Source organism: Lissotriton helveticus, chromosome 12, assembly GCF_964261635.1.
Source record: "Lissotriton helveticus chromosome 12, aLisHel1.1, whole genome shotgun sequence".
Taxonomy (NCBI): Eukaryota; Metazoa; Chordata; class Amphibia; order Caudata; family Salamandridae; genus Lissotriton; species Lissotriton helveticus.
In genome coordinates this window covers 725,058,141-725,076,027 of record NC_136073.1, presented here as the reverse complement: position 1 = coordinate 725,076,027, position 17,887 = coordinate 725,058,141, and the positions used below count along the sequence as shown (strand labels likewise).

General features: G+C 43.9%; 1 protein-coding gene across 5 annotated transcripts in view; it reads right to left on the bottom strand.

The window, feature by feature from the left end:
- Positions 1-17,887, bottom strand: part of ARHGEF2 (Rho/Rac guanine nucleotide exchange factor 2) — an 876,584-nt gene that overhangs the window by 396,952 nt on the left and 461,745 nt on the right. For all 5 annotated transcript variants that reach the window (XM_078668338.1, XM_078668336.1, XM_078668334.1 and 2 more), the window contains exons 3-4: positions 17,635-17,779; positions 3,475-3,586 (exon numbers count right to left, since the gene is read on the bottom strand). In XM_078668338.1, coding sequence (XP_078524464.1) covers positions 3,475-3,586; positions 17,635-17,779 — 257 coding nt within the window. The remainder of the gene's footprint in view (positions 1-3,474; positions 3,587-17,634; positions 17,780-17,887) is intronic.

The following is a 17,887-nucleotide window of genomic DNA, read 5'->3' as shown; positions in this document are numbered from 1 at the left end:
ATCACATTTTTCGCTTCAACCTCATTGTGCTAAAATATCTTACACTCTCCAGAGATCACTCATACTTGGTATTTCTGGACCTCAGGGCAGCCTATGGTCTGGTTCTGCGGTTGCATCTTTGGTCCACCCAGGCTACTATGGGTATAGATCACACTCTGTTAGACACTCACATCAGTCTTCTTGACAACATTGGGGGCTGGATGGTGACTTAACCAAAATCACATACCGGTCCAACGAGGGGTGAGGCAAGAGTGCGTACTTGCACCAACTCTTTTTAATTTACATCGATGATGTGGTTGCATTTCTGGGTTAGTGCGTCCACAATTCCCCTATATTTGCTGGTTGTTCTATCTCAGCACTACTTTTCTCTGAAAACACTCTCCTGCTCTCCTGGACTCCAAAACCTCCTTAACATATTCAAAGTTTTGTGACACAGGTGGGGATGCAGGTGAACACTACCAGAACTGAGATTTTTATATTTAGCCCGCACAAATCGTGCAAAGGGACTTTTTTAGTGAAAGGGAAACCACTCCAAATGGTGGGCAAATTTGACTATCTGGGGATTAGAACAGATAAGAGTGGGATGTGGAAATCACACACAGAGAAAAGCGCAATGGTGTTGTTGCACTCTGCTTCAGCAATTGTAAAAAGGTTTAAGGCAACAACACCCACATTTGCATACCCAGCTTTAGAGGTTTAACATTCAAAAGCGCAGGCTGCTGCTCTTTATGGAGAAGTCTAAGGAATCTTGGATGTTAAAGGCTTGGTTTCTGAAGAAAATAACTTTATGAGCTCTCTATTCAGCCTTCAACAGAGCACACCCACGCTATTTTGACATAGGATAAAAAAGGGTGGGAGATCTAGCAATGTTAAAGCGTCTTCTGTACTGTGTGAGGCTGTGGTCTCCTCAGAGCTCCACCATTATAGGTTGGCGATGGAGGAAATCCTGAGTCATAGCAAAGTAAATCTGCTCCTTGGTTTCAGTTTGTCAAATGCCATCTCAATGGCCTAGGCCTGGGTGGGTATAGGAGTAACCTTTCCACTATTGGGGCTGGCACCAAGGGTAGGGGCAATGCAAGTTGTGTGTTGGGATAGAAAATAGTCAACTAACAACATCATAAAGCCAAATATGGGGAATTGATTAAAGAATTGCTAGAATGCAAAACCTCCCCAGCTAAAGAAGTGTACCTTGATCACATCCAACCAGACATTGCCCGCACACTATGCATAACATTTAGGCTTGGAACCCTTCTAGTTAATAAATTCGTAAATAGATGGAAGCCCTGTCAGCCTACTCCATTGGCTTGCAAATTCTGTAAATATGTTAGTGGAAACGTTGAACATGTGCTATTCTTCTTTTTGCCCAAAATATGGCAGGCCTATGCAGAAATGGCTAAAACCGTTATGTATCGTATGGGGATAAGACACCATAGGGAGGCCTATTGTATCAAGAGATCTGATACAAGGCAGGTTGTGGTTTTTGGAATTAACCAATACCTTTATGCAGTCTGGTTGAACAGGAAAAAAGCAGGCGTGCCGTTTTAAATGCATAAGCACTTCTATTGCGCCTGGCCTAGATTTGCGTATATCATGTGACCCTCAGGATGCGGTGGTTAAAGTGGCTTGAAAATTGCACAAGTTTCTTTTAGGGAAATGTAGCTGTTGCTATATACATGTTTCAACATTTCTTTTAATATGGCCATTGTATTTACTATTTTTTATTTTGTATCAATATATTATTTTAATGAATGCAATTAATTCATATTTTATTAGTCTTTCTCTACACTGAACTGTATCTTAAATCTGTTTTGTCTATGGACATTTTACACGTGATACATATAATGTGCTTTTATGGTTCCATGTACCGAAATAAGGTCAATTTTAATAGACCTACTTCTCTGTGGACTGTTTTGGTTTTAATCTGGACGCCCTAAAAGTCACCCAACTATGCACTACTAAACACTTTCCCCAAATAAAAAGTCAGACCTGTCAGCTTTATTAGTACTTTAAAAATAATTATATATATATATATATATATACACAGATCTACATCTACACACAGTTTTTAAGGGTGTGTGGGTCCCACTAGCCACATGCATTTGTTAGTAGTCAGTAGGACTCTGGAGGTGTCCCGTTGCTCACTCAGAAGCTCACGGAAATGCATGGATAAACAACCAGATTTACAGAAACAAACCCAGAGATATTGGTAGAAGTCTATTTTTAGACATCGACGGAAAATTAGTGAGAGTTATGGTGCATTTATTATTTGAAATGAGACCCAAGAGGCCCCTTGAAGGCAAGAAAATATTGTGCAGCACCGCGACACGGAAGGCGTGGATCTGGGGGAAACTTCACCCAAAAATAAAATTTGCCAGGGTTTCCGCCTATTCAGAACTCTACTGATACATTTTGGAAAGGTTTCATTTAAAGAGCTCACACTCGAATCCACAACCGGGATTTAATTCGGTGCTTTTGTATGCAATTTGTACTGATTCTCCAGCTGGTGCAACAACCAACTAAGCTATCTCGCTCCCTCGGTGACCGAGATGAGTTCGCTTTACTTTTCCAGACAACCAAGATAAGAATCAGCCCTGTTATGTTACCTCATATAACCCCTCCCTGATCGAAAATGCTACTTTCAGAAACAGCGAGGACTCCCCGACTGCATCAAGCCCGATGGGTTTTGTAATGCGAGCCCGCCCTCTAGTGGAAAGTGTCCAAAAAGCTTCTCAGATAGTCGGGAAGAGCAGCCTTTCTACCCTGGTTAAACAGCAGCATTTATGCGTCGTAGCTCACAAGTCAAGAGTTTGTGAAAATGTAACTAAAATATGGCCAATCAATTACACAGCAGTCAAGTGATAGACGTTTCCGCATTTTGCAACATTAGGCAAAACCCTAATCTCACCTTTCACAAATAAACATGTAGAGTCTGATAATGGGTGTGTTACTCTTGGAGCACGATCGAATACCAATATGGTACACATGGGCGAGATTCTCAAGGTATTCCATCAACCTAAGGTAAATGGAAGACTCATTTTGAAAACCTGGCATGGATTGAGACCTTGTGGCTCTGCCCAGGGCAGCTGGGTACGAGCCTGAAGGGCAGCATTTATGTAGTGCTCACTACTCCTATGTAGGGTGCGGAAGCGCTTGCCTGGATGTGCAGCAAGCTATGCCATGTAGGGTGTGTTGCTGGAAGGGTGTTGTCTTTGCTTTTTTTGTTCTATGCGGTGAGTGTTTCCATGTCGTGCGTGATGACCCCGGGTGCTGTTACCCTGTGCGAATAGCTGTCCATGGTTGGTGTGCTCAGGGGTGGCTGGTGTTTTAGAGGGCTGAACATCTGGGAGCCTGGAGTCATTTTCACTCCCAGCAGTTGACTCACGCCAGTCGTAATGAGTGAAAGGATGGATATATCTGAGGCAGGGTGTTGTACGCGGAGGAGCAGAGGGTCACCCCTCTCTTGGCAGGACTCACCATCGGCATAGGCATAGGTGTGATCGATGCCACTCATGGACACAGACTTGGAGAGCGAGTTGCAGTTGAAGGCATTGGAGGATCCATAGGTCTGGAATCTCTTGGCGTGGTCCTGAAACAGAGAGATAAGACAACGCGGTCAGCGATGCATAGAAGAGCAGGCCACAGGGCTTTCATTCACAGAAACTAAGTCCCTCCATCTTTTTCTGTGAGTTGATGCACCTTTGCACTGTCTCAACAGAGAGGTCAGTCTTGGGAACAGGGGAGCTGTGGTACATGCAGCAAAGTAGATTCCGTAGATACCACTGGATAACAAGCTTTAGCAAAGCCAATAGATTTGGCATTTATATACTAACCGATGCAAACATAGGCATTCACAAATGCTATTTGCATGCGTTAGCACATTAAAGCCAGACCTATTGACTTGGATCATGCTTGCACTCGAACCTGACAAATACAATAAAAATGCCTTTGTTTCACGTGCTTCTGGGAAAAAGGGATTAATTCATATTTTAACCAACACATGACATGAAGAAATAGAAGTGACAAAAAGTGTAATGATTCTTTGTAGTTGTGAGTGATAAAACAGTCCTGCTTGAATTGAAATTGAAAAACTCCCTTTGATGCGTAACAATACGGTGCCGCCAGTAACACCAGGTGAGAGAAATTTACTTGGCTGAACCCTTCGGATGATATTTTTTAGAAGAATAGAGACAAAGCTCTAGCCGACAGCTGCCCTGATAAGCCAGATGTGAGAAGGCGTGTGCAAGAGGTGCGTCTTTCTTCTGACTGCAGCCAGTGATTGATTTAGTAGATGGTCTCTCAGATCATAAAACAGCAAGAATACCACATCTGAATTTAGCCTTTGCCAATCTTGTTTCAAAAAGAAAGATAATCTTGATTCCCGGTCTCCACATACTTTGATTGAAGGAATCACGTATTAGCCCATCCTGCCATTACTATCAAAAAGTGAGTAAACACCATTGTTCTGGCCATATTGGTAAAAAAAACAGAAATACATACAACCACATTTTTCCAGCCTTAATAGCTATCTACAAATTGTATCTATTGCTCTGCGTCCACTGACGATCAACCTGCCAGCTAATGGCTTGACCCATTGACATGGGGGACAAGTACAAATCCCTGCTCGGTCTCTACTCCAAAGAAAACCACTAGAAGGGGTCAAACTTCTCCCAAAACTAAAATCTTAAGACTTCATTCTGAGGCTCTTAAGTTTGGACTATTCCCAATCTATAATATATTTTTCGTAGTGTCCCCCCCAAAAAAAAAACAAGATACAAACTGCAGCAGAATCATGGCTTTGTACCAAGACAGAATAGTCTCTCTGGCATAATTTTAGTTTTCCATATAAAATGTAGAATAAACTTTTCTTGGTTATGAAAGTAGGGAACTCTAGCTAAATGGTTCTGCATCGGTTCTGAAGGCACCTTATTCAAAACTATGTAGGCTTATAATTGAAATTGTATTGCAATTGCATTTTAGTTATCACTTACTACCCCTGACAGGCAATGAAGTGCTTTTACAGTGAGTTGCACACTACTCCGAATCAAATGATAGGGCTTAATCCAGTGGTAAAATGTTGGTTATTGCAATTAGTCATGTGCTTTCAAGAGTTGAACCTCTGAGAGGCACAAGACAGCCTTATCCTCTTTAGAAAGCACTGTAGACTTGGGCTTCCTTGCTCCACCCATTTACCATCGAAGGCTCCAAAACACACCTTAAAACCTTATACCACAGGACCTCGACTGCAAAAGGCCATGTCTGGCTTAATCTGTGTTAGATATTAACTATCCTCTGTAGAATTATGGTTCCATTGCCTTCAGCGGCCTTCCTCAAGAATTCTCCAACATCCCCTCATCTATCGTGAGTAGAAGCAGATCTTAAGCCCTCCACAAAAGCAGCTGCAACTTCAGCCATCTTATAAAAATTCAAGTCTCAACACCAAAAAGTAGCACAGCACTGTTGTCTTTCAATGTTCTACTCTTTTACCCAGCAAATGTAGGTCAACGGAAACAAAGATTAAAGACTGTATACCCGATCACTAAAAACAATGTACGCATCCTATGCATAAGGCAGACCAGACTCAGTGGCACCGTCACACCCGAGTTGGAGGTCCTTGTACCCCAGACTACTCAATCATTCCTCTAGAATGGATCTAGAGAAGAGTCGGAGGCGTGGTGATAATCCAGAGATTCCATTTAATGCAAATATTTAAAAAATAACATTTGCTACCTGTTTATGCCTCTGAATTGAAATTAAAACAGAAGGCAAGATCTGTACTAAATGTCAATATTCACCTGCTTGCTGGTTTCAATCAAACTTTTTTTGTACAGACCATCAAACCTATCATGGAGATCAAAACATCTCCCAATCACATCTTTCTTTTGGATGTCAGCCTCCATTTGGGAGACTAATAAGTCTTTTGCATCTCTTGACTATCTGCATTTCTGGACAGCACCGTCTACATGTAACTCTCTAATAGGCCACACCCCTTAATGGCTAGTAAAGATACAGTTGAGGCAAATATTCCCACCCCTGCAGACCACTTCTTGCTACCACATTCCCTCATCACCTACAGAATAATGGCCAATAGAAGAAACTCAATCAATGGGGAGAGAATGCAAACACATCAACCTAGCTTCACTGTGAGCAAGAGCATTCTTTGCTCTTTAAGACATACGTACTACACAGGAGTTCTCTGACAAGAGCGATCAATACACAGAGAACATGACTTTGATTATAGATCAGGGAGTTCTGCCAAAACAAACCAAGCCCTCTGCTCCATGGTTCACACACAACCTAACCAGGCTACAAGAAGCCCTTATAGAGCAGGAACCAATGTTCTCCTTTATAATTTTGAGAAGAAATTTAAAAAACGGCAAAATGAAAGTAAAAAGACAGAAAGTTATTTTTTAGGTCAAAGCTTCTTTAATCCCTGCAGAGCTCAACCCCGCCCAAAATCACCTTAAAAACTATTTGATTTGATAAAGCCCTCAACTAGCCCAACACGTCTATTATTAATCCAGATGAAAAATGCAAAAGCTTCAGCTATCTATTCAAAAAGAAAATAGACAAGTATGAACTCTCCCTCCCCCATACTCTACGTACCCATGGAGGGTGGAGCTAATTCAGAAATCTAGAGCCACCTGGTCTGACTTGAGAGAATATCTGCAACCTGAATTCTTCAAGACCATTGCAAAATTGAGACTGACTACCCTCTTCGCTTACCCAATACCAGCCTCTATCACCAAAGAAATTAGTATTTTCTTAATACTGTTGGATCACCTGGATAAATGCCTTTGCATTACTATCTCAGTGGTGCCCTCGATTGTGTAAATTGGGCCAAGTGACCCGGCCTTTCAAAACCGTAGGAGCCCATCTTGATGACATGAATAGCTTGCAACTGATATCAAACCTGCCCTTCCAAGAGAAAGTCCCAGAAAGCTGTGCTTAGGATGAGCTTACACAATTCATAGCTGAAAACACCCTGCCCTGATCTCCAAAGGGCTTCGGGATAGGCTGCAGCTCCAAGACTGTCTATACATTGTAGAACGTGCTCACTTCATTCTTGGAAAATGGGATTTCTGTCTTCTCATCCCGCTCCATCTTTCCACGTCACGGGGCACTGTCAATTATTTCCATGCTTTTAAAGGAGCTATCTGGTGCACAATGTCACAGTAGGTCTTACGGCCCGATCAGACATTACTAAAGAGACATTCTTGACCTCCTAATGCTGGTGACTGTTGATAATGAAAGAATGAGTCAAGGACAGGCTCTTTAATTTTAACAGAATGGATCCTTTGAAGATTTTCAATAACAGAATGGGACTGTTTAACTTCATAGATTCAGAACTCTTGTCTATGCATACAAATCTGAAATTCTACTTCAACATTTTAATTCTACAAAAAGATGTACCTCAAGGTTTCATATTCTGCCCGCCCTCTTCAACTTGTACATGGAACCCTTTGGTTCTCTACTAAACAACACTTCTACATTGATGTTGCACAACTTCACATGAAAGTAGTCATCACAGGATACTGCATGATCCATCGCACCCCCAAATTAAACTCCCCAAAAACGAAAATGTGATTGACCTGTTATCTCTCCAAGATTCCCAACAACTGCTCAACCCCACAAAAATCTGTGCTCAGCCCTCGTAACATCCTGGAATGCTGCCTATCACAACTGGCTGCACAAAATACTTGAACATCATATTGGACAAAAAATCTCAAAGCATCCTATCCAACGACAGATTTAAATAATGTCTCACTTCCCTGAAAGCTACTCCACGTCATGTTGCGAAATTGGTATCTGAAGGAGGTTAACACAATAATAATGCTGGTCTTCGGGACCTGATTCTCAATCAATTTGACATCTACTCTTAAACTTTCCTGTGTTATTCATAACATGTTCTTCTCTGAGACTCCAAATTGCCAAGCTAATAAACTGGTGATCTCAGGTGGACAGCAGAAACCACGCATCTCAGACACCCTTATGCTTGACTACTCAATTTGCAGAAAGAAAAGGGACCCCAAACAATCTTTCTAAGGGAGGGCACCAAAGCTGTGGAATTCCTCCTGGTAGCAGAACAGACTCCCCATATCCATTTCACGAAGCCAAGTTTGTGATATACCCCAATTTCCTAGGGGCATTAATTTCCCTAGTTATAAAACTCTGCATGTTATGTTATTGCCACTTGTGGAGAGCCTTCTACTAAGATCTTAGCTTCACATAATCCCAGATACATAACACTTTTCTATATGGATGACCTTTAAAAATGCATGAACAATGGATTTCTAATAATTTCTAAAACTAAATAGCGTAATTTGTGTTTGGAAGTTTCGACTTCTTGGGGACAAACATTATCCACTGTATCTTAGAAGCTTATTAGAAGCCTCTTCTAACATGTATTTTTCAAAGACTACAGATCTAATGTTATGCAATCACGTTATGGAAATGTTTTTAGAATTTTATTTGCAGATGTTGTGTACTTAATCCGGTTTTCTTTAAGTTAATTTGATGCAGAGATGTAATTACCTAGGTGGGTGGAAAGCAAAAGGAAATCATACTTCTAACGAAACCTCAATTCAAAATGAAAATAGTTGTGTAACAGGTATTATTCATAATACAAAATGCTCTCAAAATATGGTAAACATGACATTTAACAGCCTGTTCACAAATTAAACATAATTAGTGGTTTCTGCTTTTTTTTGTAAAAAATGTTTGTAACCTTTATTTTTATAAAAATGTATGCTTTACGGTTGTTCTTCAGTGTGCTAAATTCCTAAACAACAAACCTTTAACTCAATAAAAGATTAATAAATCATCATTTTATCCAAGGTGTTGTTATCATGATGAGCCGTAAAATGAATTCTACGGTGTTACTTTCCTCTTTACCAGTTGTGGACCTTTCATTTAGAAATATTTTTAGTATGTTGTCGCCATACTGCACCGGGGCGGTGTAAAGTACGTAAAAAGATTGAGAATAATATTTTGAGATTGGGGAATAAGTTTCCTCACTGAAACTGCCAAGGCTGATGAAGAAAGTTTGCAGTGTCTGATTTGTAGATTACATTCTCCAGTCTTTTAGGAGATTGGCCGGGCATTGCTTTACAGGAAGAGACAACAATGCATCTTTCACTTGGTGTCACATATCCTGCCTCCCAGTGCACTTCAGGGCATGACATTGTACTAAGGTGGTGCAGAAAATGACTGCAATTGGACGTTCTGCAGGGTTCTACTGAATGTAACAGCGCACATACCCTCAATTCAACACCCCAATTATATATCGTGTGTACAAAATGCTGTATGCCTTTGTTTCCAAGATATTTCTCATGTGACCAAAACGGGGAAATTGATACCAACTGAGAAGGAAGAAGGAAGAAAGATCTCATCAATACAAAGTTTTAACTTCATTGACAGGAAGCCGGCAAAGAGTGACATGTGCCAAAATAAGTAAGAAGAGCAATGGCGCCCTAAAAACAGCGGACCATGACATCATTGTAGACCCATAAGGGGTTCCGCTAAAGGTTTCCTCTCCCCTCCTACCTTGAAACTGCGAGGTAATTTTTAGAAGATAGCAGACACTCAGGGAGTCACCCCGCTACTCGCCATATCTCACATCCTCTTTGTGCACAAAATGCATGATCTCACAGCAGGCTACGCTTCTAGCTAGTGTGGGTCTTTAACAAGTGAAGGGAAGGAGAGTGCATTCTCCAAGGAACAGGTCAGAGGATGAAACAAGAAACTGACAAGAGTGGAAAAGACCAGACTCCCAGCCTGGCCTTCACCAGAGATTGAGGGGTACAGCATCATTTATTCCTCTGGAATGCTCCCTGATTTTGCTGAAGTTGAATTAGGAATACACTTCTGAATTTAAATCAGGAATATTTTTGCACCAACCTGTTTGCACTATTCTGACAATGTTAGTAAATTACCTAAGGAGAAGGAAGCTGCCTAATGCCAATTGAGGTTTGCAAGCATCCTTCCTTCCTTTTGAATTAGCTGGGAGGATGCTGTACACAATTAAAACTACAACACAGTAGTCAGCAACAGACTAGGCCCAGCACTCTAAAGGAGGCAGGACCCCCTCAGCATTGGGAGCAGTTGCCTTTCCAAAGTTAGCTACCGCTTCTAGACTTAGTGGTATTACAGGCCAAGCAGTAGCACTGTGCCATGAAAGGCTAGTTAGTAAATACGAGTACCGCAGTACAGCACAATAAACAGAAAATAAACATAAAAGAGGAGGTGATACTAAGTTAAGATTAAATAAAAGACAACTGCAGATTTTCAGATTGGGGGTCGGGGTCAGTTCACAAGGAAACCAGCAATTCAGAAGAAAGGGGCAGAAAAAGAAAACAAATTCTATGTTTAAAATCTTCTGACTGTTTTGATCAATGTGTCCTCATTGTGCAAAGGCTTAATGTCCGACTCAGAAAAAAGTTGTCTATGAAACATTTTTCACCAATGAGGGACACCAAGTCTGTGCTGTTGTTTTATCTGTCACAAGCACACTCCCGTAATCATGGTACAGAGGCGAGTTACAGAGAGTAAACCTTTCTCATTGTGTTTAGGGATGCCTTCATTCCCTGTTAGACCTGCCATTCCAGTTTGGTTCACCAGACCTCTGGTTGGTTCCTGTTCCTTCTCTTTGTCAATGGCGAGCAGTGTATTGGAAAACGTATATGAATATATGAACTTTGTCCATAAAGATGCTTGCTTAGATTCAGCTGCCTGACCGGTCCACAACCCGCTGTAACGTCCTCATCTAAACTGAAGTGCAAATATACTGGGAAACATTATGCTTTGCCGGGAAGAGTCTCATATTCAAGTGCTTTACCGCGACATCGGAGGCCCAGAACACTAGTGGGGGCTGCGGGTCCCCCCTCCTTAGTGTTCTGTCGGGAGTTGGTTCTCCTGACAGTGTTTCCCATCTGCCAAAAAGGAATTCTTCCAGATTGTGGCTGAGCCATACTGACCAGCAGACAAAAGATCTGGAGAGGAGACAAAGGTTTGCAACATGGAATTCATCCTGAATGGCACCCTCTCCTTCAAACACCAACTCAAAGTCCCTGTAAAAAATATGTTTTTCACTTGCACTGTCCCAGGCGATCATTCGACTACCATATCGCTTGTAATACAAATACTTTTCTTCGTGGCCTACTACAATAACTTCAATATCTACAGAGTTTCAACAAGTGCAGAGCCTTCCCACCAACATGACCTGTCATATGAGACACAACAGCCATTTTGCCCCAGCCTGGAAAGCTTAGAGGGGCTCCACACAAATTTAAAGAACTTACTTCAAAAATGAACAAGGCCATCCTTGAACCAACCACAAGCTCCTTCTACAATAAAATCTCATTTTAATTCAGGGTCTCAGCACTTCCTCCTCCTGTCTCCTCATATATCCTGGTAAAATACCAACCCTTTCAGATAAGGTACATCACGCACAAGACTTAACATTTTTAGGTCTCACGACCTATCGATGCGCGCATGCGCATCGAGCGGAGCGAGAATTCAAGTCGGCAAAATCCTCGTCAAACCAAAGGGCTTTCAGCCGCGGTTTTCTTGCAGTTCACGTGAATCACGTGAGCAAACATGCACGAGCATTCACGGCCAGGGCTTCTCCTCCCCTAGCAGCACTCCTCCCATACCAGCAACTCCCCCCTCCCACACCAGCACCTCCCCTCTCTCTCCCCGCAAACACAGCCTTGCCGTAGCAGCACTCCTCCCACACCAGCACCTCCCACACCAGCACCTCCCCTCGCTCTCCCCGCAAACACAGCCTTGCCGTAGCAGCACTCCTCCCACACCAGCACCTCTCCTCTCTCTCCCCGCAAACACAGCCTTTCCTTTCATTTCTCCTCCCCCTCCCCAGCCCGTAGAAGCACTCCGCCTTTTAAGAGTGGGACTTGATAAATCTTTAGTGCATTTAAAATGCTTTTTTAGACTCTACTTAACAAAAGGTGCACCAGGCAGCATTTCTCCAGCACAAGGCTCGCAAAAGGTTCTCCTCCCTCTCCACATCAAATGCATCAATCATCCTCCCACAGGCTTCCCCAGCGCTGCCCCGCCCCCTGCTTTACGGCCAGGCCATCTGTTCCCTGCCAGACCTCTCACACCTCCGTCACAGCATGTCGCCTTCTCTTCTCTCTGCTCTCCCCTCAGGCGCCGTGACATACTTCAAAGTCTTATCACTTCACACGGCCGCAGGCCGTGCAACCAGAGCACTTCAGTTGGTGCGCAGCCCCCCTCCCAGCACTGCCTTGTTACTCTCGGCAGCCGTGACTCCCTAAACACTTTTTATTTATATTTAATTAGCAGCAGTAGCATTTCATATAATGTGTTTCCAGCATGAGATATTCGTCGCTTTTTGATCCTCGCGCCTTTTCCCTTTCAGTTTGAAGGCTCGAGGTCTCCTTCACGCTTCACTACTCACAGTGTATTTATTTTACATTAGAGACTCGTGCTGCTCTTCGTGCTGCCCTTCGCGCTCCACTGCACGCAGAATATTTACGTTTGGTTGGCTTAGCTGATGCACACACACGCAACACCACACACACGCAACACCACACACACGCAACACCACTCACCCACGCAACACCACTCACCCACGCAATGCCACTCACCCACGCAACGCCACTCACACACGCAACGCAACTCACTCACGCAACGCCACTCATCCACGCAACGCCACTCATCCACGCAACGCCACTCATCCACGCAACGCCACTCATCCACGCAACGCCACTCATCCACGCAACGCCACTCATCCACGCAACGCCACTCACACATGCAACGCCACTCACCTACGCAACGCCACTCACCCACGCAACGCCACTCACCCACGCAACGCCACTCACCCACGCAACGCCACTCACTCACTCACTCACTCACGCAAAGCCACTCACACCCACGCAGTGCCACTTTCACCCACACAGCACCACTTTCAGACACGCGACGCCACTCACACCCACGCAAGCCCACTATCACCCACGCAATGCCACACTCACCCACGCAATGCCACACTCACCCATGCAACGCCACACTCACCCAAGCAACACCACTCACACACGCAACACCACTCACACACGCAACGGCACTCATCCACGCAACGCCACTCATCCACGCAACGCCACTCACACACGCAACGCCACTCACTCAAAGCAACACCACTCACACACGCAACGCAACTCACTCATGCAACTCACTCACGCAACGCCACTCACCCAACGCCACTCACCCACGCAACGCCACTCACCCACGCAACGCCACTCACCCACGCAACGCCACTCACCCACGCAACGCCACTCACACACGCAACGCCACTCACACACGCAACGCCACTCACACACGCAACACCACACACACACGCAACGCCACTCACACATGCAACGCCACTCACACATGCAACGCCAATCGTCCACGCAACGCCACTCGTCCACGCAACGCCACTCGTCCACGCAACGCCACTCGTCCACGCAACGCCACTCGTCCACGCAACGCCATTCACACCCACGCAGTGCCACTTTCACCCACACTGTGCAGTGCACAATAGGTCTCGCAGTAGGAAAGTTGGAGCTATTGGTTTTGTAAATGACAAAGCCCTTTATGTTTTTAAAATGAAAACAAAAATAAAAGGCATTGTTATTTGCAATTGTAATAGCTCCAACTTTCCTACTGCGAGACCTATTGGCAACGCCAGTGCTTGTCTAGACAACCTTCTTTGAGACATACCAGGAAGCAGTTGTCCTCAATTACTACTAAGGTGTAGGAGTTCTACTGTAAAATCTCGCTTACAGCCTTGAACGTCCTAGCCCCAGAATGCCGCTTTTTTATGTGCAATGTGTCTTTACGGTGTTCTAACCTCCTGACCGTACAACGGATGCATGCACTGATGAGGTGATGAGATGGAATAAAAGCAAAGCTAGAATCCCAAACAGATTCAAATACATAAACATTCAGGTACCCTGAATGTCTGAAGCTGGCAAAGGCAGAACGGTCCATGAATGGGCGAAGGGATATCCTATCAGGTGCAGCACAGCTTATCGGGCAGGGGCACTATCGGTAACACAAACTCGTCGTGACAGGAAAACAGCAAACATGGCCCACGGATGGAAAAAGATATTCAGAAGAACCACCTGTGGCCAAGGTCTCCATACCTCAATGGCACGTAGATGAAACTCTAGGCTGACATTGAGGAAGTCAAAACCGAAAAAAACACTGTAATGCACCAGAGAGCAGGATGATTTTCGACTGGAATATTTCACACACAGCAAAATGGTTACCATAAAGGATTAATTTGTTTACCAAAGAGATTAACCATTCAAAATTAAACAATGCATCATGCCTTTCTAGGGTGGTACTCAGTGTTTCAACTGTTCACAAACAGGGATGTGTTGGGCAAGGTTGAGTGGTGGCACATCAGTGGTATGGCAATCTCTGCAAGATTGTACCTGTCTTAACCAATACAGAAACTGGTACATGTCTATCTGCCACATCTTTACCCTGCACGGAGCGCTGACAGCACTAGTTTAAAAAAAGAGAAGATTTGGGCTTCGCTTGATTTCCAGTCGTAAGAGATTACTTTTTTGCCAGTGCTTTGGAGGGGTGGTGGAACAGAGAAGTGAGGGAGTCTTATTGTGATGTTCTACCTGGGATAGGTGGGGAGTTACTGTACATTTGGGGGTCATGACCCACTAGAGGTCAAATGTGATTTCAGAATGTTACTAAAGGCAATTCCATCACCCTGAGGTACATATTTGTAAATTAATGTGTAGCATTTAGTTGTGTGTGTGTGTTATAAATGTGCCTTTCCGTTTTCAAAGACAAAGCACTGACCGGACAATCGTTTATTGCTAATGATTACTGGGTGCCAGTGAATGTTGATTACTAGCCTACACCAACACCCCTGAGTAGGCCTTGGAATGCTCTGCTTCACTACCCTTAGAGAGTCAAGTGCTACAAATGAATGCTTTGTTATCAGAAAGGAAACAATTGCAGACCTATTACTTGTGCAGAACTCACATCCTGCACAACTAATAACCCAATTTGTGACAACATCTCTGTAACCCACCATGAATTGCAATTCCTTTCTTAGCCAATAATCCTAACTCTTTGACCTAACCATGTACATCACGCAAATCCTAATACTTACTTAACCCCTTTTCCAAAACGAATCCCCTTTGAAACACTTTTCCAAGCCTCTAAACCTAACCATACCCTTCACTCTGTCTGGAGCCTAACCCTCACTTTTATAATGCAAGTAAACTTGACGCTATTAGAAAACATGCACCGATTTTTACTGCAAATCTTTCATTTCTTACTATGAAAATAAATAATTAATTCCAATGGTTAAACATTTTTTGTTGTAATGGTTTACTGGAACTGTACTTTGTAATGAATTTTCATTGTGGGTAATTCCATTTAACGGCATTCTCTGTTCTGGACTAATGGCAATGACACATCCTTCATCCTGGACTCTTCCCTCCCGATGACCAGACAAGTCAACGCCGTCTCCTCATCGTGCTTCAACACCCTACGCATGCTCCGCAAGATCTTCCGATGGATCCCGACCGAAACCAGGAAGACGGTCACCCAGGCACTCGTCACCAGCCGACTGGACTACGGAAACACCCTCTACGCCGGAACCACAGCCAAGCTACAGAGGAGACTCCAACGCATCCAGAACGCCTCCGCCCGACTCATCCTGGACATCTACCGACGCAGCCACATCTCCGGCCACCTGAGGGACCTGCACTGGCTCCCCGCCAACAAGAGGATCACGTTCAGGCTCCTCACCCACGCACACAAGTCTCTCCACGACCTGGGCCCCAAGTACCTCAACGACCGACTGACCTTCTACACGCCCACCCGCCAGCTACGATCCACTAGCCTCGCCCTCGCCGCCGTACCACGCATCCGAAGAGCCACCGCCGGAGGCAGATCCTTCTCCTACCTGGCGGCCAAGACATGGAACTACCTCCCCATCCAACTTCGGCTGACCCAGGACCACCTCGCCTTCAGGAGACAACTCAAGACCTGGCTGTTCGAGCAGTAGCGGACCCCTTCCCCCAAGCGCCTTGAGACCCGCCCGGGTGAGTAGCGCGCTATACAAGTGTTATGATTGATTGATTGATTGATTTGTCATCAGGAACTTAGAGTTGATGTACAAGGCTGGTGATAACGTTGTGTTGTGTCCTCCAAGGAAAAGCAATGTATCCCTACTGGGATTGTAGCAGATAAGGGCCATTGTGTAGTGGTGCTCACCCACCAAGCCACGCGGGACTCCTCCACAACAACATCAAACTAAGTCCACCACCACAACACAAGCCTGAACGAGTTCTGGTTCAGACCACCACTGCATGAATTAGATTATGCATTTAAAGGGCTGAAGAGGGAGGTTGGGTTAAAACATCTAGAAAAAAGTAACTGTGCCATAGGTCTCAAGTTCAAACAATGCACCAGGCATGCCCAATATTACGACTGGAGTCAGAAAATCCCTCCAGGTCTCAACACTATTGCAAGAGACAGTTGTATAGGACCTGATACGCAGTCGTTAATGTGAGGCACAAGGGAGAAAGTATATTGAATCAATACAAAGTGACAAATGTTAGTTCAATAAGGTGAATGAAAGGAAAAGTGAAGGCGAGAGAATAATGCGTCTTTCTGACATCTCTTTTTTGTCAGTGTACGACAAACTTTATTTTCATAGCTATGTATCAGAGTGACTAGTGGGAGCATGTTTTTTTAAAACTTGTTTTTATTCAATACGGCTCAGGTCTCACATTACATGTTGGCCCATCTGGCCACAAAACAATGAAGAGAACAATAAAGAACCACAAGTTACCTTACATGCCATGCAGGCAGTAAAGGATATCACAGCAACCTGAATGTTTTCCCATATGCTCCGCTCACAATAGTCATTGCTGGGCATACATCGTCATGTGTGACATAGAGGACATCTCCATAGAGAGAAATTATGCGCAGAATAAGCCAGTGTAACAATCAAAAATCATGTTTCTGATATCTTCTCAATCTAAAGAAAGGTGCTGACTGGAAAGGATGGCACCACACCCGAGTCTGAAGTTAGGCTTTTTTGTCTAGGTTCTACGTGTTATTTTAAGTCCCTCTGGATGTGGTGCTGCAGTCCAGATTGGCGAATTTCAAAATCTTAAAATACCAATAAAAATAACATAAGAGGTGAATTAATTAAAATCCAATCCAAACGAGTGCCTTTTTTTTAAATTGGATTATTGGGAGAGAAACATGCGGCTCATATGTGAACTAGAAACACTGGACGCACCAAGAAATAAACTAAATATAGAGGTGACCAAGAATACGATGATGCATTTACTGGTAAAAGTATGACATGACTTTCAGATCACACAAACTGTGATTTCCCAAAGCCATGCTGAAAGAACTCGTTGAAGCTTTGAAAAAGCTCTTCGGCTAATGCACCAGAGTGAAATGTGTATCAACTGTACTTTTCTCAGCTAAATAGAATAAAGAAAGAATAAATCACAGCATACTAGTTTGGAATGGATTTAAATGTTCAACCTTATACGTTACTTCCGATGGCACCTCTTTGCATGATGGCTTTGCAACTAAGCAGACACGTTGTGGCTCCATTCTTACCTGATTCCCTTCCATGTCCTCCTCCTGGAGTGAGAACAAAGACTCCAGCTCATCGTTGCTGCGGATAATGGGGAATCGGCGCGGGTCTCTATCCCGCCTCATCACATGATCCAGCTCCTCCTCGTCCAGGCCTTTCAAGCTTGAACTGTAATAAAAAGAAAATATTGGATACATCAGACCAGGTAACAGTAGGCGGAGTCCAGCCAGAACACTGACTTAAGCACTAAGCGAAAACCTTGGGTGGAGAATACCT